The sequence below is a fragment of the Chenopodium quinoa genome, unplaced genomic scaffold, assembly GCF_001683475.1.
Source record: "Chenopodium quinoa cultivar QQ74 unplaced genomic scaffold, ASM168347v1, whole genome shotgun sequence".
NCBI lineage: Eukaryota > Viridiplantae > Streptophyta > Magnoliopsida > Caryophyllales > Amaranthaceae > Chenopodium > Chenopodium quinoa.
This window is the reverse complement of record NW_018745024.1, coordinates 10003488-10028042: the sequence shown is the minus strand read 5'-3', so window position 1 is coordinate 10028042 and position 24555 is coordinate 10003488. Positions and strand designations below refer to the sequence as shown.

General features: G+C 33.9%; 2 protein-coding genes across 2 annotated transcripts; both read right to left on the bottom strand.

Moving 5' to 3' along the window:
• Positions 1-518: 518 nt before the first annotated feature.
• LOC110708590 (39S ribosomal protein L45, mitochondrial-like) lies at positions 519-11560 on the bottom strand. The gene is made up of 12 exons (XM_021886763.1): positions 10803-11560; positions 10622-10662; positions 9160-9257; positions 8940-9020; positions 7331-7413; positions 6502-6553; positions 5608-5697; positions 4913-4981; positions 4728-4829; positions 2124-2192; positions 1378-1434; positions 519-857 (listed from the first exon to the last, which is right to left on the bottom strand). The coding sequence occupies exons 1-12, from the start codon at positions 10871-10873 to the stop codon at positions 765-767; spliced, it is 906 nt and encodes a 301-aa protein (XP_021742455.1). The 5' UTR covers positions 10874-11560; the 3' UTR covers positions 519-764.
• A 1770-nt stretch (positions 11561-13330) lies between these two features.
• On the bottom strand, positions 13331-23336 carry LOC110708589 (sodium/hydrogen exchanger 1-like). Its single transcript, XM_021886762.1, has 14 exons — positions 23028-23336; positions 21494-21612; positions 21097-21194; positions 20277-20336; positions 20149-20195; positions 19870-20064; positions 18569-18615; positions 17534-17600; positions 16581-16681; positions 15337-15438; positions 14414-14552; positions 14269-14331; positions 14107-14187; positions 13331-13925 (listed from the first exon to the last, which is right to left on the bottom strand). The coding sequence occupies exons 1-14, from the start codon at positions 23187-23189 to the stop codon at positions 13572-13574; spliced, it is 1635 nt and encodes a 544-aa protein (XP_021742454.1). The 5' UTR covers positions 23190-23336; the 3' UTR covers positions 13331-13571.
• Between the last annotated feature and the right edge of the window lie 1219 nt (positions 23337-24555).

Below are 24555 nucleotides of genomic sequence, written 5' to 3'. Positions count from 1 at the left end.
TTCCTTGATCATAGGCACCAAGCAATCTAGAAGTTTCATCTTCAATTTCAACTGAAGCCAAAATATCAGAATCTTCAGCTCCATTAATTGAATCAACACGCTGAGAATTCATTTCCTGTCGATCAATGACAGGCCAACTTGTCATTCGGGTTTGCTGGATTTGAGCCGGAGGGCCCAAGGTCACAGGTTTAAGGGCTTGCGCAGCTAAGTTTCTCATGATGAAGCAGAACAATCTGTGGCAGATTCCAAGAGATTGAAGCTGCTGCTCATTTTGAACCATTTCTTACGTCGTATGAGAGGCGTTTGAATAACAAAGAAGGTAGGTAGCCTATGTGAAAACATGGTATCCCCTAGCAAAAGTGGAGTGCAAGTGAAAACAAAGGTAGAAGAGATTCTTTTCTTGGATGAAAACCCCACTGTTTTGGTTATCTAAAGAAGAAACATTCTCTCTTTTTTCAGCCAGTTTCCATGTGTAACTGAAACTTCAACATTAAAACGCAATTTATGCCATAAGAAAATGCAGAACATTTGAACCACTAAAATAATCTCACATATCCATAATTTTTACAATTTGGTTAGAAATATCGGTGACAAAGAGCGTATAACTTTTGCCTGAAACCCACATCCATGGGTGTATGCCAATAACAAAGCTAGAAAGATACTTTGTGAAACAATAACACATGCTCAACTTGCAAAATTTTAGCAGAAGCAAAATTTGCCTTGCAACTGTACATTACAGGACAATCAAGTCTAACTACTAAGATCTATTTAGGAGGAGGAATTCGTCCACAGAGACACCAATATGCTCCAGGGTGAAAGAGTGACTTCTCAAATACCCATATGTCACGAACAAGTACCTACTCGAACATCAGAATCAGCAGTAAATGTTTGAATGAGCAAGATGGTACAAAACTTCATGTAACAGCAGAGTTGAGTTTCTTGATAACAACATTTCATATTGCAGGCCTTGATACATATGTACCAGTGTTAAAGACAAATTTTGTCAGAATTACTATTCAGTTTATTTCAAAGCGATAATCTTCTAGATATAACTGAACCATTCAAAATAATTTTGGATAATTGGACCATCCAGATACAAATTTAAAAGGATTATTTTTTTTTGTATTTATACAAGTTCGGTTCAGATACATGCAGATTTGCGTCTAATATTTCAATGTCTCCATGACTCCATATCTATAATCTTCTAATGTAATCACAAAAAATTTAAATGAGAAGTATAGCCAAATATTACCATGCGGTTGTTGAAGAATTTTCAAAAAAAAAAAAAAAAATCAAGAACCACCACATAATATATTATGAAAATCAATATTTGACAGTCAATTGGCCATGATATCAAGATGAAGCACGCAACACTACCTCTTTATTTTTATCTCCAGCAACAGCAGCGCCTTCAGAATTATAGGCCTCAAACTTCTGCAAGAAATTCATCTCAATCAACTTCCAATTGCAATGGGAAACAGATAAGAAAAATCCAGTAATCACGTTAAAAGCGCATTTGGTGCAATGCCAGAGAAAATAAAAAAGAGAGGGGGTGGGGGGGGGGGGGGGGGGGGGGGGGGGGGAGGGGAAACCAAATTGGATTTCACAAGAATCACAACATGGAAGAATGGAGTTTTAGGTTAGCTGAATCCCATGAATTTATAAACCTACTTTAGTCACATTCTGTTCATATCCATTAAAACATGTATGATATATCCCATTCCCTTCTCTATTCCCAAACCCATCTAACAAACAAGGGAATTTTTTGGGATTAAAATTACCAATCCCACCCTCAATTCCCATTTACCAAACACCTCCATAGTTGACATTTCGATATTTCATGTGTATCTCTTCAACTCTCTTTATATTTCAAGAGTCTCACCAAAAACTTGTGCTATAGAAACACTGTTATGGCATTTACATTCAACCTTTTGAACAGAGCATATAGCATCTTTTAAAACTAGCACGCATTCCCTTCTTACGGGCATAGCACTACAATTAGTGATTTAGCTGAAAGCATATTTTAATTGAGCATATATGAAAAACTAATCAGCATTAAACAAAAGGCAACTTGCAGCAGTTAACTAGATACCACTGAGGTGTTCCATTGAAACGAAGAATACCTGGTTTGTAAGGAACTCAAGGGTGAGCTGTATGAAAACCTTCTTAAGGTCATTGCGGTCAACACCAATCTGGAATCAGAATATTAACAGATAAGATTCACTTCAAAAATAGGTTAAATAAATATTGCTTGAACAAAAATGGAGACTGAACCTCAATATTTAATTATATATATTTTCTGCACTAGAAAAATTTACTTAGCTGTTTTTACTAGCATAAGGAAATTATGCTACAGCAAAGACCACAGCTTCTAAACAACACAGCCACAAGGCAGCCTACTTCTACAAGAGCATCAAGAGACCATCTCTTTTTTTTTTTTTTTTTTTTTTTGAAGGCTCAAGAGACCATCTCTAGAATAGTCACAAAGCAATAAAAAGCTAGTTTAATTATATTTTTCCCTCTCAAATAAGGCACAACAGTCAACATGCTTTCAAACTATGTGGCACTACTAATTTCCAAATAGACAAAGAACAAAGGCACTTAAATAAGGAGCTTAACGTAAACAGCAATGTAAAGAGCTACATGAGAGATACCCTATATAAAAAGGACATCCAAACCCTTCCATTATGTCAGAACTCAGAAACAAAGGCTCAAGAGCAACGTAATTTAAGTAACTTAGGATAACACCGGAGCTTCAAACTTCATAGTACTCTCTGAAATTAAAACTTCAAAGAATATATTCAACTCTGCTCCAAGAAGGGGAAGTAGAAAGAAAAAAACTATGCAGAACGTATTTTAAATAAATAAAAAAGGGGGGGGGGGATCAAGAAAGTAAAGACTCGAACGCAACGTAATTGACTAAGTCTAACATCACTTGATGAATAATATTTGAAGTGAACCAAGATCTGGAATGATAAATCCCAGTAATCCTGGAATAGATATGGGAGCCAAGACACAAGTTGCAGCCACACTTCCTCACCCCCTCACCCTCCCCTTTTACAAAAAAATCTTTACCCAAAAAAGAAAAGGATGTAACAGATTACAGACCAACTCCACTAATCAGCCTCGACTTTAATTTGTTACGTGAATATAATCTACCAATCTAGACATAAAATCAAGATAAGATAACACATTTCCCACGCAATACTCCTCTACACGAAACCAAGAATAGATAATGCATCTCCAGCCGGAACTCTATGCACGAACTAAACAACATCCTCAAGGCTGAAGTAACCAGCTTCCACACCCAAAAAAAAAAAAAAAATAACAAACAAACAAATGAAATAAAAAATTAAAAGAATTAACAACATTATTCTTCCTTAGTCATTATGAAGGCCACAAATGCATTTTAGGTAAAGCAACCACAGCTAAAGGTAGCTAAAGAAAGATGACATATAATTAAAGAGAATGAAATACAAAGCCAAGCAGGAGGAATAGATCATCCGTTTGCTACAATAAACACGAGCTACATCGATTAGCTAAGTAGAAAACCCTTCCCTTAAGTACTCTATTTGCCATATTACCATGAAATTACTCAATGGAAAATTTGGCAATACATTGGGATATCCGAAATAAGTAATTTTTTACCCATCTTTTTGTGATTAGGGAAATACCTTATTTGCGGCAACCTCATCAAATACAGCAAAAGCTAAGAAATACTTGTTAGGAGAAGACATCAACTGCTAAATAGCCTTAGAAGGGACATCAAGATAGTAATATCCCTCATCAGGAAAACTACAGAAGCTTAACAGTAGAGGGAGACCTTCTTGTCATGGAAATATAAAAGTAATCAACTTTACATACAACTATATGACTACCTAAGAAAAAAAAACTACATAAAAGTAAAAAAAAAAAAAAAAAAAAACAAAATTTTTCTTCTTTACAATTGAAATCTTACGAAGGTAACCATCAATATCCTAAATATTATTCATTCCAGAGCACCAATTCTTGGAGGGTATCATCCTTAAGGGAAACAACCCTTAAAGATGCAGATATTGGTGAATTTGCCCTATCAAATACTATGCCAAACCAGCAGCATAAATCTACTTTTCACTAAAGGCCCCACCCTTTGTGGACCTACAATAGACAAATCCCACTTCTCTGATACAAGGATTTATAAATTAAATTTGTGGATCCATAATAGATTTCAAACCCCACTTCTCTGAGACTGTAGTGGGTGCAGTCCTTAAGAGCGATCCATCCCCCTTTCATCTTTATGACCTTACACAACTCCTGATTCTTGACAGACCCTAAATTACCTAGACTTCCAACCTCCATGTCTTTGTTTTTTTTTCTTTTTTCTTTTCTTGAAACTCTTAGATAAACATCCTTCTGATTAATCACCCCACTCTCAAAGAGGAATTAATCTTACCTCATTTAGTAACAGCCTTTTTTCCATAAGACAGAAGCCACTCAATAAGGAAAAAATCAAAATAAAGTTGTATGAATGTTGAGAGGCTAGAGTATTCCAAAAGATAATGAAGGTCTTCATGTTAAAATATCACAATTAACAGAAGAAGAAAAGCACAGCAAAGCAAAAAATGTGTTTCTTTAGAAAAAGTGTATTTGATTCGCACTTCATATTGTGAAATTTGTCTTTCCAAGCTCAATGCAATATTTTATGAAGCACATTTTAACCGATTGAGTGTGAAATGATAGAAACTTGCCAGTCTAGCTCGCAGAGTTCGGATTTTAATAGCTGGCTCAACCAATTCCCAATAGACACTGCTCCACATTGTTTCTCTCATTTTAATATCATTTTTCAGGACCTGTATGAATTAAGCCTTATCAGATTTGTAAATAAGTCAAAGGACTGATCTCTCAGGAAAACTGTAAATGATTATAAACTTACTGAGAACATGTTTTCCGTAACCAATTTCCTCAATGAAGTTTTATCACCATGTGCAAGGAATGCATTTATCTATGAAAGAAGAACAACTTAGATACAGAGTCAGCTCAGCAAAAATATATGAACAATCCAGACATATGATGCAACCCACAACCTAGTCAGCTGTGTTACCTGCTTTCTAACTTAAAAAGAAAAACGAAGCTCCATAATTATTAATTGATGCTAATACCCGTATCAATAAAACAATTGGTTGCTTCATCAGACATTAGCCACCACAAACATTAGAAAACAAGCTAAAATAATCTATTAGCAGTAAAAATACAGATCAACCCAATCACCCAATGTGATTGGGTTTGTAATGACCTCATAACGATAATGCCTATACTCCTTTTTTTAGCCTTATAAAACAAAAATTAGTACTAACTCTCCTTTACATTATTAGTATTTGTTGAAATTAACAAGATTCTAACATTGAATATTTATTTATTTATTTATTTTCAATATAATTACAAAGGTTGTGAATCCTGCTACTAGATCTAGACGGTTTACAGAGATCAAGAAAAAAATAGTACATATGTGCTTTTTGTTCATTCCATTTAAAATCCATAGGAACTTGAAACACCCATTTGTTGGTTCTAAAATTCTCAAGGACCGGAAAGTAAAAGGCAAGTCAAAAGTTGTTACCGTATAAGGCATACCTCTTTATATAATTCAAATGCCTCTTTATAGAACCCCTGTTTCGAATACCCAAATTTCCTCAATTTGGAGATAGCATAGGCGCTTTTCATCTGCAAATAAACAGCACACAACAATGAACAATATCTGTAACTGACTACAAAGGAGATCTGAATAATTGAGTGTAGGACATGGCTTCATTCTTTTCACCTTAAAACTCCTTATCTAAACTTATCAAGATGTATCGGCTTTAATGTGGTGAACTACTTCAAACTATATGTAAGCTGTAATATAGACTCAGTAGCTCTTATTTAAATTGTTAACCCTTATCTGTAATAATATGAAAAGATCAATGTCACAATCCTGTGTCTCATACACATAATAATGACAACTCCCTTCATCCCAAAATAGTTCGAACACTTTCCAATTTCATCCATCACAAAATAGTTTGAAGTCCTTTTTGGTATGGTCATACTAACTATCTATTATATCCTACCTTACTTTTGGATCCACAATCTCCTTTTCACATCTAATTTTCTATTAAAAATTTAAAATAACACTGAGATTAATGATATATTCCTTGTCTCCACTCTCCACCCATTATTCTAAATCATCTGTCTGATTAATGATATATTCCTTTAAACTAAAGCGCTTGGGATAGTTCAACTAAGAATGTAAACCATACAAGACTAATCTACCCCCGTGTATTTTGAGAAACCGCTTTATCATATTTACAACATAAATCCAACAAACTGCAAAGATAAAGCAAAGTCGAAGAATATACCAAAGTGAGAGCACATTGAGAATTACGAAAGATCAGCCTTGCTAAGACAATTAACAGAAGAAGACCACACTTGTTTCAGAGCAAGAACAGAGCCCTTGGGGAAAATTAATACGCAAATTATGAAAAAGTTTACCTCTATGATCATGTCTTCCTTCGTTCTTCTCCATCCTCTTCTAGTGAACCATCTAAAACAGAAACACGAAGAAGAATTCCCACCATAAGAAAAAAAAAATTAAAAAAAAAAATCAAAAAATTCTAAGTCTAATTCGCCAGATAGAGGATAACAACAAAACAGAACTTGTTATAGGAAACTAAGAGCACAAAAGGCAAATAAAGCATATATTTCCTCCGAATAATATTTTTCATTTCAAAAATTGCCTGTCAAAAAAAAAATAATAATAAAAAAAAAATTAAAAAAATAAAAATCAAAAATTGGATTTTTGAGTTTTTGACACTATTCACTTACAATAATTTGACCATATATTGTGATTTTACGTAGGGAAGATTATAGCCATGTAGGGCATTGTTAGATTCATCTCAATTTATAACTTCAACATATAATCATTTGAAGATTGTCATGGGTTTGTGATTGGAGAAATTAACAGTAGAAATTAATTGTTTAAGTTGTGCATCAAGATACCATGAACCTTCAATTGTATAAAAAAAGAACAAAGTAAACACCAAGTTAAGAACTACAATTAACTGATTACGATACGATGCCATATGGCATATGGCATAAAAACTATATCCACAACTCACAAGCATAATGATCAAATGAAAATATCCTTCTATTAACAATACTGATATTATTTTCATAATCAACATCAGTATGACAGGTTGAAGGATGAATGATATGGAAGTCAATTATATTTTCTTAAACTTCAAAAAGTATCAAAATGGACCTCTGTGGTGAGATGGAAGAGAATTTCAAAAAAAAAAAAAAAAAAAAAAAAAAAACCCACCTTTGCAAGATTGAGATTGGTTCTCGAGGCCCATATGGTTCATAGATAAATCCAGGGCTAAGCATTGCAACTTGCATGGCCCCCTGCATGAATAATGAAGCAAAAACATTTAAATTTTCTTTAGATAGAATCTTGCCAAAAACAACCAAAGAATAAGATGGGCAAAAGACCACTCAATATTAGCAGACAAAGAAAATTTCGAGAAGTTTAAATATTCAAATAACAGAGAGGCAAAGATGGATGAATAATTATCTTTGGCATCAGCGTGTATAACAAAAATAGACATTAGGAATAAGTTGAACAACAGGTTAAATCACTTACATACATAGTTGAGAGTTGCATAATTAGAAGAAATGTATATGGCTCAAAGAAATAGGAGTACCTAAGGCACGTGCACAAACACACATAGAGGTGCACATTTTAACTTTATTTACTAGGTCCACAATATTGTACTCCCTTCAATTTAAAGTTTAATCCAACTTTTTTCAATCCAAAATTATAAGTAATGCTTCAATCCTACAGCATTGCTAATGGAAAATTAATTTATAGTATTAATGTAGGATTATAGATCATTTATCTATCATTGCAATTTCAGCAGTTGTATCTATTTAAATTCTTAATGTGTGAAAGTAGCTAAAGTGACATAATATGGATTATTGTTCACGAAGGGGTTGCAACTCAAATTCTTGTTTGAATCAAAGTTACTATAGTGAATTCTTACCAACATAGTAAAGGATTGCATTAGGAACATCCAAGAGATGCTTCATAAATATATTAAAAGAAAAAAGGGACGAAATTTAATACAAATTCTTCTTCCAATGCCAAAATTAGAGTTACATGCAATCTAGATTGCACGAAAACGGAAGAACGGGGAATTGAGGAAATGGAAATTTTAAAATATTGGGAAACGGGGACATGAAAAAATAAATTAATAAAACACATAAAAAAAAATAAAAAAATAAAAACCCAAATTGTCATAAATAAAAACCAAAAAAATTAAATAATAAAAAAAAAATGCTGCCAAACAAATACAAAGTAGCAATCAATACGGAGTTAACTAAAATTTTCCTCTTTTCTTACATGTCCCCACTCTCCACCTTCAATATCCTTCTGTTCCTCTCAAGAAAGAATGTATGCAGACACTTCAATTGCAAACAAAAACCAAAATTAATCTTCTACTCCGTACTACGCAGTCAAGCAGAGGTCAATCACAATAAGGTTGAGGAATTCTTTATTTTTTTACAAATTAAAACCAAAATCAACCTCAAATCAGTAAAATGGGTCGATGGTACTTGCCTTGACATTCTTTCGACGAGGCGGCAAAGAAGGCAAAGCAAGGGGACTTATCTATTCCTTTAAGTAAGTTTCCCAAAGGTTTTCCAAAGTTCCAAATTGTGCGAAACATTTCGCAAAATAAAGAAACTCTCATAGGCGTTTCGAAACGTGAACGTTTCCGAAACAATATGTTGGTGGATTTTAACGTTTCCGTGCATCAGAGCATGCAATCAAACAAGGTAGCAGAGAAAGATGTACAGTTTACTAGTGCCACATTTAGTAAATTAAAATGAACCTCACTAAGATTATGAAAAAGTTTAGCCAGGCAAATTACCATCTGTCGTGCTTGATGAGGGGCTTTTGCTTGTGTTGATAATGATCTAGCTTCATATAAAAACACTGACATCTCAGCAGCCTGATATTAAGGATGAGAGAAATGTCACATATTGTAAATCAAGCTATGATCATGTAAGACACTATGACAAATTATAGATAAAAAGCATTATTTTTATCAGTTGACAGCAAAAGAATACTGTTTAGTATGAGGTTTCTACCATTGTAGAGCGAAGCACCCCTGCTCTGCCATGAGCCAGTGGATAGGTTTGACTCTTGTATAAAAAAGAATTTGTCCTGCATAAGTTATCTTGAGGCCCTAATAACACCAAACAAAATCATGTAAGCATATTATCAACTTGACAGGAAATACATCTCATGAAGTCACAATTATATCATCCGTTTTCAGTATTTGCATATATTTACATACCCAACAAGGAGCAAAATAGAACAGAATGGTTGTAAGCTTCGTAACTACACGGGAGCATATAAATTTTTATAGGCTGCAAAAATGTCCCACTAAGAGCATGTTTGATATAGATTTTTTTTTGAAATTTTGAGTAGTGCACATAATGAAATCAATTAACCATTTCCAATACCTATTGTTTGATACGTTGGTAACACGCTCCATATCTTAGGGGTAGCCATTACCCACCATTTGTTACCTCTTCCATCCCTATGGTAACCAAAATGATTCCCACTTTAATCCCCAATTCGATACAAGGTATTCCTTTCCATGTGCATACCCAACAAAAAATAAGGGTAACACTTTGTACATAGTATTATTCTTTCTCCTTATTTCCATTCGAATTCTAAGAGTGAAACAGAATATCAATAAGGTTTACGCTTAACGGTTCTTATATTTTAACTTTTAGGCCTTGTTTGGTTTGATGTAAAAGGTTTTCATGGAAAATGAATTTTCCATTTTTTTCCCATTTTCCTTTGTTTGGTTTGTTAAGGGGTGGAAAACAATTTTTCCAAGGGTGGAAAATTCCATCCTTAATGATGGAAAACATTTCCCTCCCAAAACAAGGGAAGCCACATTTTCCTCTCTCCTCCTTACCTCCTTTTTTTACTTCCCTCTCATTCATCCTTACATTTCCACTCTTATTTTTTATTTTTCTTGGACTTTTCTTGTATGCAACCAAACAAAGGAAAACTAATTAGCAATTATGTTTTTCCTTGAAAATATGTTTTCCATGAAAACTAATTTTCCATTGAAAATGTTTTACATTAAACCAAACGGGGCCTTAATTTAAGACGCAGAGGTGTGTTTCTCTACCCCTTCCTACCTCGAGAATATGATCAGCTTTTTCTTCAATTTCATTTTCAAAAGTTCACATTAAAACCCTATACAAAGTTTCTTAGGAAAGCCACCTTGTCCATCACGCCTGCCTACGTAAGTACTTATCCAACAATGACATTGCACTCTAATAACGACTTTGATTAATAGATCAAAATTCTACGTTCCCATCTCATTGAACACATAAAAATTTAATCTTACACAATAATCTCTCATTCCCTATTCATCAATCGAATAACTCCCACAATACAAACAAACAAGGTATAATAATCTTCAGCTAAACTAATGCAAATAAAAAATTTATCAAAATAGCATCAAAATCAAATTTTAATTTATGATACAACGGCAGCAACAATAAGCATAGAATTGTGAATTGGTACCGTTAATAATAGCATTAGCGTAAGTTCTTGAGCTTCCCAGACTGCAAAAACATTGAATAATAGATCAAATAAATTAATAATTCCGAATAAAAAATGAGTCAACTAGAAGTAAGAACTCTAAAAATACATAAAATGTGCAAAATATTATGAAAAAAATAAAAAATAAATAAATAATTCTTACGCAAACGAATGTTGTTGAAGGTGGACCAATTTTGATAGATTTCGAATAACATTAGATCGTAAAAGCGCCATTTTCAATCAAATTAGAGTTTTTGGATTGGAAAATGGTGGGGAAGAGAGAGAGGGGAGAAGGGGTTTTGCGGGAGAAAGGGAGAGGGTTTAATGAGGAAGGATCTGCTACCTCGCTACGCCCCTGCTCCTCTGTTTTTTCATTCGTTAACCCCTGTCCGATCCCGTTATTTAAATAATATTTTATAAAAATAATTTCAAGACAGATAAATATAATGGCGAATCAATAAGATTAAATCATTAACTATGGAGTACTTTGTGTAAGTTTCAATAAAAGAAGGGAGCCCCAATTGATCAAAATGATAAACGAAATATGTTGATCAAATGGCAATCTTTTAAGTAAAAGTTTTGTGTAGAACGGATTCACGTGAGTTCAGTCATACAAAAAAAAAACAAAAAACAAAAAAAAAATTGTGGAAAAAACAAATCTTAATGGTCAGAAATTAGATAATAATAGTCAGAAATTAGATTATAATGGTCAGATATTAAATTATAAATTTAAAATCGTCAGAAAATATGTTATATATATATCAGAAATAGATTAAATATATCAGAAATTAGAGTATAATGGTCAGGTATTAAAACCCCTCCTTTCTTCTTCTCTTTCTTTCTCCTCAACAATTACCATCTTTCTTTGCAACTCACATTATTAGTTGCTGAAATCATGTAATTTGAATTGTTTAGTATTTTGTTGATTAGAGAAAGCGAAGAAGGAAGCGAAGAAAAGCAGGTGGCTGACGCTGTTAATGGCGGAGTTCAAGAATCATCTCTCCATCAAAAGCAAATCGAGCTCGAAATTCAAGCTTTTACTCATCAATGGCAGAGTTCAATGTCGGAGTTCGAAATTCGAGCTGTTTATGGCGGAGTTCAATGTTTTACTCATCAATGGTTTTACTCGAAATTCGAGTTTTCATTAACAGAAGGTCAATGGCGGAGTTCAATGTTTTACTCATCAATGGCTTGCTGCTTAGCTTCTCGATCTCTTACTACCGCAATTAAAATTAAGGTCTGGGTTTGGACTCTTTGATCTTTTAAATACTTGCGTTGAAATCCGTAAAAAAATTGAAAAAGAATGTCCATGTGCTCAGATGCCAGCTATATGGTTAACGGTAGATTAAATGGAAAATTCAATTAGAGGTTAACTTTTTACCAAGTAAGTAACTTTGTCGGAAGAGAAAGGGGAGAGAATAATTAAATAAGAGAAGAAGTTGAACAGATGCAAAGATCGACTCCCACGTGTACGCCCAAAAACAACTTCCAACTCAGAAAGGTGCTCTGTAGAAGTTCAACCATGCCTTCCATAATTTGTAGAACTTCAACCATGTCATAGAAGACGGTAGAAGCTTGGACAACGGTGGCGCAAACAGTGGGAGCAGAAGAGTCAGCTCCCATTACTACTTCTGCCATTGGAGGTCGGGACTAATGACATACTTACACACCGGTGGCTCGGGTCCTAACTGACAGTCTGTGTCAAAGGACACCATTTCCAACTTCATCCTTATGCCCCAAAATTGGTAATTCGCTCCAATGGTGGATTACCCAGGTTCAAGTTCTTAATTGTAACTTGTATTATGATTGTTTTGTTTTGCTTGATGCTTTGTTGGGGATGGCATATAGGCTTATATTAAAAATTTAAAAGTAAATATCCATACTCATCCCAAGTACTCCAATGGTGATAATGGTGATACTCCAGAGGAGAGAGAGGAACAATTTGCCGAGGAGAGAGAGAAATAATTTATAGAACTGAGGAGGACATAGAAATTTACTGAGGAGAGAGAAAAGTCAACAAAATTCAAAGTTAACGTTCAACAACTCAGTGTTTAACGTCTAACCAAAATACTTATAAGCAATTGTCATAATTGTCCTTACTTTTTCAAAGGAAATGACGACATCACCCCTAGATAAACAAGATTTGTTTCTCATAGTGATAAACTTGAATAAACTTGAATGAGCTCCAATAAAAGCAAGTTTTAATTTGGAATATTGCCTTTAAGTTAAAAAAAAAAAAAAAAATATATGTTATACATAGCCCTTAGGGTTACATATAAGCATTAAATTTATATTTTAATATCGTAAAAAGTTAAAAATCATAAAAAATAAATAAACACTAATTACATTGACTTATACACATTACTCATTAGTTAAGTACAGTAATCATGATTTTTTCCTTATATTTTTAACAACACTAGGGCGACTTATGGTCTAATGCACGCGTATGATGTCAAGAACATATTTTGTTACTCATAAGTCGTAACTCAACAAAATTGCATGGTCCGTGCAATATGAAGGTTTTATGCCTTTATGCCACTGCAATGGGCATTGCACGACTTCGTAATCACATTGACATTGTAATAGAGAGTGAGGGATAGCTCAAGTGGTTAGAGCTTCCCTCCCGATTTCAGGAGATCCTGGGATCGATTCTCACCCCCGCCCTTAAACCTTGATCAAAGTAACCTATCATTATAAAATGTCAACAACCTCAAATGCTGGTCATCCTCTATTAACATAATATCATCCATGACTCCAATATCAATCTCGAACTCCATCCAAAATGTTCACGACAAATAAGGTTTATCTCAATTTACAACAATATACAAAAAAAAACAAATCCTGTGATGTATTTTCCATTATTCCTTCTGCAAAATCTTCCCTACTAGTAAAAGGAAAAAAATAAAGGAAGCTGAGAACTCTAAATCAAAATTTATTGCTCATGACTTATATCAGCAGCACCAGTTGGCGAAGCTGGTTCATATGTCACAAAACCTCGTCCGCCAAAAACAGGTCTCATAAATTTATTATCAAATTTCCTCCATATGTGATGCACGGCACCAGTAGGATATTTCATAAGCAAACTGAAGCCTCCTCTTCTTTGACGAGGTTCTTCATCACCATTCAGATTTGTTTCTTGATTTTCTGGATTTTCTTGATTTTCCTGACTTTCTAGGAAAGGTATGTCTAAATATTCAAGGCTCGGTATATCACTTGCATATGAAACTGCATGTCTTGGAGCTCCCAAAATCGCTCTAATCAAGGGCTTGGTAACAGTTCCGAACAGCTGTTTCAAAGAAACAGGATTTACTTAAACTAGTTAGATACTTATATAAGTTATATACAAAGATTGTAAGGGCGAATAGCTGAATAATATAAATGCAATGCAATTCAATGTTGGATAAAAATCTGGTGTAACACACGCACAAAGAAAATATAGAAATGAAGAGGATATGCAGAAAACTGACCAGAGTACTAAACAGAACAACGATAAGAGTACAACTGATCATCAGTGATCTCTCATTTGATACCTCTACAGAACCTGAAAACTGCAGTAATATAATTTCATTAAAAAAAAAATAGGTACAGAGGTACATATTTTTACTATAGATCGTAGGATGAATATTTACCGCGTTGTAGGACAAGGCCACGGTAACTGCACCTCTCATTAGTCCTGCCCACCATATAATAAACTGAAGTTGCAAGTTGTCAGAACCAAAAAGGAAAAAAAGACTTAAAACAGATTGGAATCTGAACAGAAATATTGAGACATACCTGTGTGGAAAAATTGATTTTTTTGTCACTGTTCTTCTTTGTGTAATTTAAAATATTAGCCAGAGGGAAGACAAAGGCTGCTCGTCCAATCAAAATTAAAGACAGCATCGCGGAACTAACAGCAAGGTAAGTTCCTAAACTGAATTGGAAAACAACACTAAGTTTAGTCTTTTGTCATTGCAGTTGCAAAGAATTTCTTATCATCATATAAATGTTTTACTAGGGTCACCCTTCTTGTTTTGGCAGTAATACAGCTAATTTATTATGGAGTATTTTTTTGGATCCATTTGAAGCAAATACCATAAGGCAGACAATTGCAATAGGGAGAATCCTCTCTAAATCAGGTACTTCACTATGCCTAACCAAACCAAACAATACTGATAAGTTTGGGCGACAATATTTTTGGAAGCTTGGTAATGGAGTAAAACGGGCAAAGACTGACCCAACCGAAATGCCAGCCCAAATGCCCAATACTATTCCAAGTAGGCAATGATATATAGTTGAATTTGTTATATAACATGTTTTTCTATGTATGGTTGTAAAAATTGTTGTTCTTTTATCATGGGGAGTGATTTGGAGCTCCCACTCCAATCATTGCCTTTTCTCCCTAATGCCAGCTCGAAACCCATTTAGAGAAGGGTTGTCTGGGCTAGCAGAGAGCCAGCAAAATCTTAAGATGAGTTTTTAGCATAAATTCTACATGCTGAATTGTAGCAGTAGGGATCCATGTAAACAACCATTTCTTGTGGGTCCAGGCTTATTTTGTTTGGTTTTGGTTGAGATATCATTGACCAACATTGTCTGTAACATTATGTACATGCCATCTCTCGAGATTCTACTGGTATGGTTTTCACTAGAATTATGACCGTAGATTAGAAGGAACAGAATTCTACAAAATGGAAACAGGTTCAATGTAAACATACCTTGCATTGCTCTCCTTCCACTTGTCAATGTCTAATGTGTCCATACCAACATACAAGAAGATGAATGTTTCTGATATAAACGACATTGTTGCAAAAGCATGCCTGCAATCATATAACAGCACTTTAGGGTTAGAATATGTACTTGCCTCCAATTAAGCGTGCTGCAAAAAGAAAGTTCTTTTCATTAATTTCATGACCTCAACTCAATGAAGTTGAATAATAATTTTTTTTAAAAAACCTTTTTCCCTTAAATTATCAAATGATCCAAAACTACACTATGATATGTAGTTTGTGCTCATGTTTCAAAAAAAATATATATATGTAGTGTATAGTTTGTGCTCTTAAAGACACCCGTTTGCCAAAATAATTGAATAGACGACAAGGAAATCAGACTGATTGCAAATCACTCATCCATCTTGCCCATGTTTGATCCTTCCTTTACACCTAACTACTCCCCATCCCCCCCCCCCCTCTTACCTATTATACCCTCCGATAATACCCAATTCTAGGTTTCCCCCCTAACCTTTTATATCTTATGTCATTAAGTAGTACCAACTATCAAGCACATGTTTCAGGACTCTTAAACACTGTGTTTGGATAGAAAATTAGAAAGGAAAGGGAGTGAAGAGGAAGGTAGAGAAGTAATTCCATTGTTTCGATGACGGAGATGAGGAGGGAACAGGATGGAAATCTAAGAACAATAAAAGAACAAGAAATAAAAAAGGAATAGGAGAGAAAGTAAAAAAGGGTGGACAAAGAAGCCAGGGAAAGGAGGCAAGAAAAAGTAACAAGGGTCGGACATAGAAAGCAAGGGAAAGAGGAGAGGCAGACTTATGTGACGGGTGTTACCATTTTCTTTCCAAATCTCTACAATATTGGAGAGATTATTTTCTTAAAAAATAAAAGACACAATTTCCTTCCATTCCCTCCCCTCTCCTTCTTTTCCCTCACCCTCTAAATGTACTATCCAAACAACAAAAATCCCTCCCACCTTTTCCCTTCTTTTCCTTTCTCACAAGTCCTTCAACCCAAATACTGTAAAATTGCTTCAATGCTCTTACTATGTCAGAAATTGGAAATATCACAAATGCAAGTGAGAGTTACTGTTATCCACAGTATACAATGCATAAACGTTCTAGAGAAACCAAATGACCACCAAACTTTTACATTTGGGAGGTTACAAAGTATGAACTTCGAGTATGTATTATGAAGACCAATATGACTATAGATTTGTAATCTCTTACTTGGAGGTTATTCTTGAGCTTTCTGATACATTGTGCCATGTGTAATGTGACATGACAACACCACAAAAAAAGACTGTCAAGATACCGCTAAGATCCATAAGCTGCAAGACAAAGGAATCAATGATTTTTTTTGCCTGTAGTAATATTAATATTACAGGATTTTATGCAATGTAGGTAACACAGAGGAAAAAAAAAAAAGTTACTGACAAAGCAACACATAAACATCATAATTGTTGGGTGTGGCCCAAATTTTATAAGCCCATTATTTTGGTGGAGTATTTATGCATAAACTTGATGTTTCCTGATAAATCAAGCAAGGATAGTCCTTGCCCATATTTTCTCTACATTTGTCTACTTTATCGTTCTAGAAAATTCTTGAGATTGGAAGCTACTAGAATACATGGCCACAAGAATATTTTGGATACAAGAATGATGGAGGAATTTAAGGAATCTTCCGGCCATTTCTTCCAAGATCCATCTACACCTATAAATACTGGTCATGGGCATTCAATCAAGACATACACACAAGAAGCCATACCATACACACTAGCCTTCCTACATACTACACCTCCTTGTACAATTTACCTTCCCTACGAATCACTATTCTCTATTTGTTATACTCCTTTAAGAATTTCTATTTTGAGAGTTTGCATGCACTAATCACCCTTTCAAGAATTCTTGTACTCTCTTATTTTTCATGTAGTGGATTGTTTATTATGCTCCTTGTTAATGGGTTTTTTTAATAATTTTTCCTATGTTAAATACTGTGTCTATTTTAATTTGATTCTTTAGACGGTTTTATCTTATAAGTTATCTCAGTTTCTTATAACCTCTCTTGCTAATACACAAACTAACCACTTCACTGAGTAAAAAAGCCGGAGAAAAAAAAAATGTAACATACATAGTTTGTCAAACTCTTAACACAACTACAGATTTGCATTTATGGTTTTTACCTCAGCTATCATGTAAGACAAATAAGCCATAAGCATCATAAGCGCTATTTCACGATCTGTAGAATGTCTGCCAAAAATTATAAATTAGATCAAATCGAATATTGATAGCATCTTAAACAGCATATAGAACAATACCAAACTTTGCGCACGACTTGCACTCTTGCCACCAATAGGAAAGAGTACAATGAAACTTGGGAATTATAGCAAAAGTTACAAAAAGAATTAAGGGTATGAAATGACACTAAACTTCTCCTAATCATACAATGTCATTATCCAAATTCAAAAGCATTGTAACAATCAAATTTTAAGCAATGTACAATAAACAGGAGATGTAAAGTGGAGCACCATATACAATATTTAACGAAAAACATATTCATTTTTTGGCTTTTCATTATCTTTCTTAACAGAAGAGATCCTATGAACAGACTCACGTGAAAAATTCATAATACTTACGAATTTGTTCTATTGACAACTATGAACACAAAGGAGTGGAGCCAGTGGTGACTCCCTACACTTCAGATTTCTAAAGTAAACTCCCATAATAATATAATAAATCCAACAAATGTAAGCATTTATTGGTTGATTATATAAAAACTTTTAAAGAATATATATTGCTTGATTATATACAAGTTGCTTGCCATGTCTGCAATATCATATGAAATATTTGAACTTAAGTGGAATATGGTTGTATAGGCCATACTTATTTGGAGGATAAAAATTTGTGTTATTTGTCTTTAAGCACTACCAGTTCTAAATATTTTTGAGAAATAACAAGTAAAACTAGTATTATAGTTCCTTGATTTATAAGAAAGATAACTAGTCGTCCTTTGTTATTTGAACTTGAGAGAAAGTGTTTAAAAAAAACAGCTACAAAATTTGTCAACCTTAGGCACCATCTCGTTGAAATGGGAGGGAGGGAGGGGTGTGCACGAAAACAAAGGTACACTTAGACCTTAAGTTTAAATGATAGAGGACACTCAACATAATCTAACAGGTAAATAATTGACATTAGACAATATGTTTTAATTGAATTACCTTGAAAGGTAGAGCTTCTTTATAATAAAAGCACTCAACAGCCCTACCTGCAGCCATAGAATACAAGATAACAGTTACGTAAACAAACAAATGAACAATTACATAGAATACTGCAAAGAAAAAATGTTGATGTTGGAGCATTGATGGTCAATAGCTCTATATTAAACTAAGAAAGAACTCTAGTGGATGTTCGATTTGTCCAATTAGAAACAAGGTTGAGAGAGTGTCCAGTTATGTTTCAACTTTGTTTGATGTATCCACAAACTACACAGTTCAGACTTATATACAGACAAATAGACAATACAGTAAGGCTTTAAGCACAAAGTAAGTGTTTCACATATATATTTCGAAATGTTTTAACCCAAACAGCACAACCTATTAAATGAAACTTTTTTAAAACTCTTAGGGGGTGTTTGGTAAATGGGAATTGAGGGTGGGAATGGAAATTTTAATCCCAAATAAAACAAAATCTCTTGTTTGTTAAATGGGATTGGGATTAAAGAAGGGAATGGGAATGGGATTGGGAATAAATGGGGTGAATTCCCACTATTTTATTACCTAGGGAGGGTAGGTAATAAATGGGTGGGAATGGGAATAAGTGGAAAAAGACATTTTTGCCATTAATGAAAAAAATGGAGGAGAAAGATTAGTAAGGGCAATTTTGTATTTTTGTTATTTATTCCCATCCACTACCCAAACAAAGTATTGTCATATTTTTCTATATTTCCAACAATCAATTCCCAATCTCATTCCCACATTTTAATCCCCAAACTCCCATTCCCACATTCCAAACGCCCCGTTATGAGACTGGCTAAATCAAACTGGCTTGGTTCAGTGAGGTCTAAATTGACCAAAAGCAGCACAGCTGGCTAGGAGTGGGTCCGTTCAAGGCTATGCTTAACCAGGTCTACAGGACTGCCAAGTATTTGAACCATCTAGGCATGGTTGGCCCAGCCTGTGACAACTTTACCACCAAGAAACAGGATATATGAGAGAAGTGCTAAGATTACACCCTTAAGTCCAAATTTTAAGTCATTTTATGTAAAGTAGCATTTAATACTCTCTTGACCAATAGTGTTATCGTAATATTAAAATTTGACAATTAATGTTACATTGTATTGTAGAACTGCATATGGTTTAGATCAAGAAAATTTAGCCAAAACAACTGTTATCTTGGATTGGAAAAAAAAACATCTTTTTCAGCTACCAAATTTAACAAGTAGCTCATGCAATACTTTGATAATGAGACGGATGAATATGGTATGTAAAAATGAGCCTAAATTACAACAGTTGAAACTTACGAAAACACCAAGAAGTGTGCTGGTGACAAACAGATACAAGAAGGTCCCCAACAATGCTAGGGCAGTCATGGCACTGAGGTTACTTAAATCAAGTGATTGGACTGCATTGAAAAGCACAATGGAGGTTGCATCATTTACAACTCCTTCTCCAAATACAACACTGTAAAGAAGGGGTGTGTCATCCTGATTTAGGACCTACCAAATGCAAGAGAGATCATATGTTAGTAGAGCATGGTTATGAACCAATTATCACGCTTTCTCTTTCATTGATATGCATACCTGCAAGGTACAGACAGAATCTGTTGCAGATAATATGGCACCAAGAGCTGCAGATATATCAAGCAATATTAGTCTATGATAAGGATATGAAGAGAATGGAAACCTATTAGATATTTGTAATAAATTACCCAGATAGTCATTAACACTGAGCTGTGTCAAACCAATCTTCTTCAACAGAAATTGTACACCTACAAGATTCAAATGAAAAAGGAATTTCAGATAAAATATCTTTGCAAACATATACATTTCCATAAGTTGGTTACATTAATCTATGCGTCAATGTCCCTTGACAAATCAACTGTTGGACATCCACTATGACTTCATATAATAAATTGGTCAGACAGATTCAAGAACAATCAAGAACTTCAATGTGATGTGAACCCCAACAATCACTGTGCAAGTTTGACCAAATGTTACTAATCTTATTATTAATCAACTGGTTTATAGAAATATTTTTTGGGTAATGATATATGTATCCCTCAAAGCTACATAAAAGAATAAAATAAACTTCCTGAAAAGGAATGAAGTTGGTAATTCATGACAAAATCACGCGCAAAATCGGTGTGAGTAGTGTTTATCTATCCTTGATATTTCCTCTTTTGGCTTCTTATTAAACATAGCCCAAGGGCTATGTACTATGTTTATCATTTTTCCATATATTTTGACGGGTGGTTTTCAGGATCTTATACGATCGACGTATCTGGTATGTGAAATTTCACATTTTTTTATTCTACTGAAAAGCATTAAATAGACGGCAAAAAGTTCCATAATTTATGGTTTCATAAATGTAATAAACAGAATAATATAAAATCCAATCAGTAATTATGGAGCACACTGCGTCTATTGAAATTATTTTTAATTTCATATTAATAAACTTAGGCGAGGAGATGCAAAAAAACTACTTGACAGAAACGGACAAACAATGGCCAGAGAAATGAACTGTCTTACCTACTGATACGAGACAGAATGATATCAACGTACCCACCACCCCAAACGACAATATAGTTGAGAAATTCTTGAAAAACTGTTTTTTCTTAACCTGAAACCTGCAAATATCCAAAATCAATAAAAAAAAATGATTCAGTTCTAGAATTTCAACCGTTGTAATCATATAGTATCAGCATACAAGATTACAAGGTAAATTGCCTACTTCCAAAGATATCACGTAAGGGGACCCAAATTATGAGCCAACATGATATTCTTTAAATCAAGCACAGAGCACTCTAAATGAAGCATTAGGATGTGAAACCATAGTATAAGCATTTAATCAAAGTGCTAAAGTAGTATATGACACAAGTTTAAGTCTTGAAGTCTTAATCCATGCAAATCAGAAAAGAGAGCTTACCCGGCATTGAATATGATCGGTGGCAACAGGTAAATGAAGAACAACTCTTCATTGAACACAAGTATGCGAGAGTTCTGGCCTTTACGTATTAATAATACAATTCCTCCAGATGCCACACCCTAAGTTTAGTAACAAAATCGATCAAAGACCACAACCAAACACAAAGCACTCGACATATATATGCAAACAGGCTTAAAAATTCATACAGTCAACCAGCCAACTGCTGTTAAATAGTCAATCACATCACAGATCACATTAAACAGCCAAAAGATGCCTAAGGCTATGTTTGGATAACAAAAAATGGAAGGAAAGGAAGGGAAGGGAAGGGAAGGGAAAGGGAGGGAGACAAAGTTCTTTGTTTGGATAATATGTTGGGGGAGGGAAGGGGAGGGGGAGGGAGGGATCCATTTTCCCTCCTCCTTTAATAAAGACCATCCCTTCAAAATTGGAGAGATTTGGAGGGAAAACAGAGCTCATCATTTCCTCCACTTTCCCTTCCTTCCCCTTCCTCCTATTTCCCTCCCTTCCATTTCCCTTCTAATTTGTTATCCAAACATAGCATAAGAAATGTTTTGGTGCACTGTCCACTGAGACAGATTCAAACACATGGTCCATTCTAATCCCAGATACAATTCAACATTTCAATAACATGCAGAGTTGATGATGAACCTTATTCACTTCCAAATCATAAAGAACTAAATCAAATGTCTCCTTCATGTGTTTTTATAATAAATGTTTTAAAGTAAAGGTCTTCATTACAGAACTCAATCAAAAACTAAAAATTTCCAATCATTGTTGAGAAAAGATAAAAATGTGCTACAGCATATCACATTCACAGCCCGACGACCCGACTTAAGGTAATTCGAGTGTTGGGCAGACCTACGATACCCCACACCCGGCCCACTCCATTGACATCCCTGGTAATCACGAGCCATATAAAGATAATTCAAGTTTTGGGAAGACCAAATTTAGTCATAAATGATAACATTGAAAACCCTAGTAGTCCTGCCCTAGGATCATATATATATCCAGTCTTACCAATTGTGAGTTCGCTACTCCGTAATATCATCACATTATTGATCCAAAACACAATTGATGGAATACTTGGCAAATGGCAACTAATTAATCAATTCCATTCAAAAACTAACTTAATAAAATCAAGAATCAATATCCAAAATATGTAAATTCACCACCCAAAACAACAAAATTACATTTAAATTCCAATTGGGTACCTCAGATTTTATATTTTTGTGTACCAACCAAAAATCAACCTAATTAAAACCAAGAAGTAATATGCAAAATTCCAACTTAAATACACCACCAAAACAGCAAAATACCATTCAAATTTTCAAATGGGTAATTTACTATTTTAGTGTGCTTACCGAAAGTTAACCTAAATAAACCCCAAAATTAAATTCCAAAGCTTGCAAAAACTCTATTCAAAACCCACCAAAAAAGATCAAAACTTTCAAATGGGTATCAAATAAAAAATATTAAAAAAATATATATATATACAAAAAATTAAAAAAATTACCAGAAGAAGAGAGGTGATTGATTCATTGGCCCAACGATTTTCCTCGAGCAAATGACCAATAATAATACACAAACAAATTAAACTGATGAACACAGTAATCGAGATCACTGTACTCGTATCAAATGGTGTTGATTCATGCAATATCTTTTCCACCCCAAACATCTTTCTTCTTCTTCTTCTTCAAATTGAAGAAAATATCTGCTAAAATTAATTCATAAAGTTCCAATCTTTGAGCTTAATTAGTGTACAATTTCTATAAAAAGACTGAAATTTACTTTAATGTCAATTAAAAAAAATGATTTGTACTCCTTTTAGTCTTATATTAAAGGGAACATAAAAACATCAATTTTGGGCCCAATTGAAATGATTCTATGCTACGTGCTTGTAGAAAGCCAGCTAAACAATCCCCACGTGGCAAATTCTGAGTTAATTTGAGGGTTTGACTAATCATGATTGGATATTGAATATGGTTTTACATGAAATAAATTGAAAAAGAAACATGAGATGGACAGGTGGTGGAAGATTATTGGTTGTTGAGGAAAAGTGTCGAGAATATTATGATGAAACATGATGTAGAAGATAACTTACAGTTGGCGCTTTATATTCATAAAATAAATAAATTGAAAAATAAAAATAAAAAAAATAAAGAAATTTGTTGTTTTGGGATGAAGGTGGGTCCAAGATAGAGATGGAAATTGGAGATTGGCATTTGAGTTTGACTATTTTAAGCAATCGTGAATCCATAAACTTTATCTTGATGTTTGTAGTCTTGTTTCTAGAATTAATTAGAGTAATTGTTTAGATAATCCTGAATTTTTTATTCTTTTATTGTGAGATTTGTAATCTATAAATAAATCTTGGCGTTGCCTGGTTTTAGAAATAGTCTTGTTACAATATTTGTGTTAGATTTAATTTGATATGAAAATTTTCATCAATTAATTGAATAATTTTTTTTTATCATTATTATTGTTTGGATGCAAGCGCGTAATGAGAATTAAAGCTAATTAAAGCTAGAAAATAAAAATCATCACTAGTGTTTTCAATTGCATAACAATACTAGACCGATTTTAACTAATCTAATATTATTTTTTTCTTTAATGTAAAGTTATCTGATACTTGTAAGACCTTATTAGGGACTGTTCAGTTCAGCTCCAATCAGTTCAGTGCAGCTTCTAATTTCCTTCTCTCATAAAATATTTATTTCAGCTCCTTCAGTTCATCTCGGTAAATGTGAACAAGCCCTTAGAGTCTGTTCTCATAGACTGAACTCAGCCGAACTGAACTGAACTGAAATGAATATTTTATAAGAGAAGGAAATTAGGACATGAACTGAACTGAATTTCAACGTATGAGAACAGACCCTTAGAAGCAATTCAAAACTATAGTGGTAAATTGACGCCTTATCGACTATTACAGTAAATATATATTGAAATATCTTGTATACCAAATTATCTTTAAAGAAATTTCAAAGGTTGGAGGGCAAGAAATTAAATATTTAACCTCTTGCTCAAAACTAATCACTATGCCG

Coding starts and splice junctions, on each gene's coding strand:
- LOC110708590 (XM_021886763.1), bottom strand. CDS start 10,873: ATGGCGCTTTTACGATCTAATGTTATTCGAAATCTATCAAAATTGGTC. Junction 9,021..9,159: donor GGGTGCTTCGCTCTACAATG/GTAGAAACCTCA, acceptor CCTTAATATCAG/GCTGCTGAGATGTCAGTGTT. Junction 1,435..2,123: donor TTGAGTTCCTTACAAACCAG/GTATTCTTCGTT, acceptor AATTTCTTGCAG/AAGTTTGAGGCCTATAATTC.
- LOC110708589 (XM_021886762.1), bottom strand. CDS start 23,189: ATGTTTGGGGTGGAAAAGATATTGCATGAATCAACACCATTTGATACG. Junction 14,553..15,336: donor TGGAAGGAGAGCAATGCAAG/GTATGTTTACAT, acceptor TTTCCAATTCAG/TTTAGGAACTTACCTTGCTG. Junction 14,332..14,413: donor AAATCAATTTTTCCACACAG/GTATGTCTCAAT, acceptor TTGCAACTTCAG/TTTATTATATGGTGGGCAGG.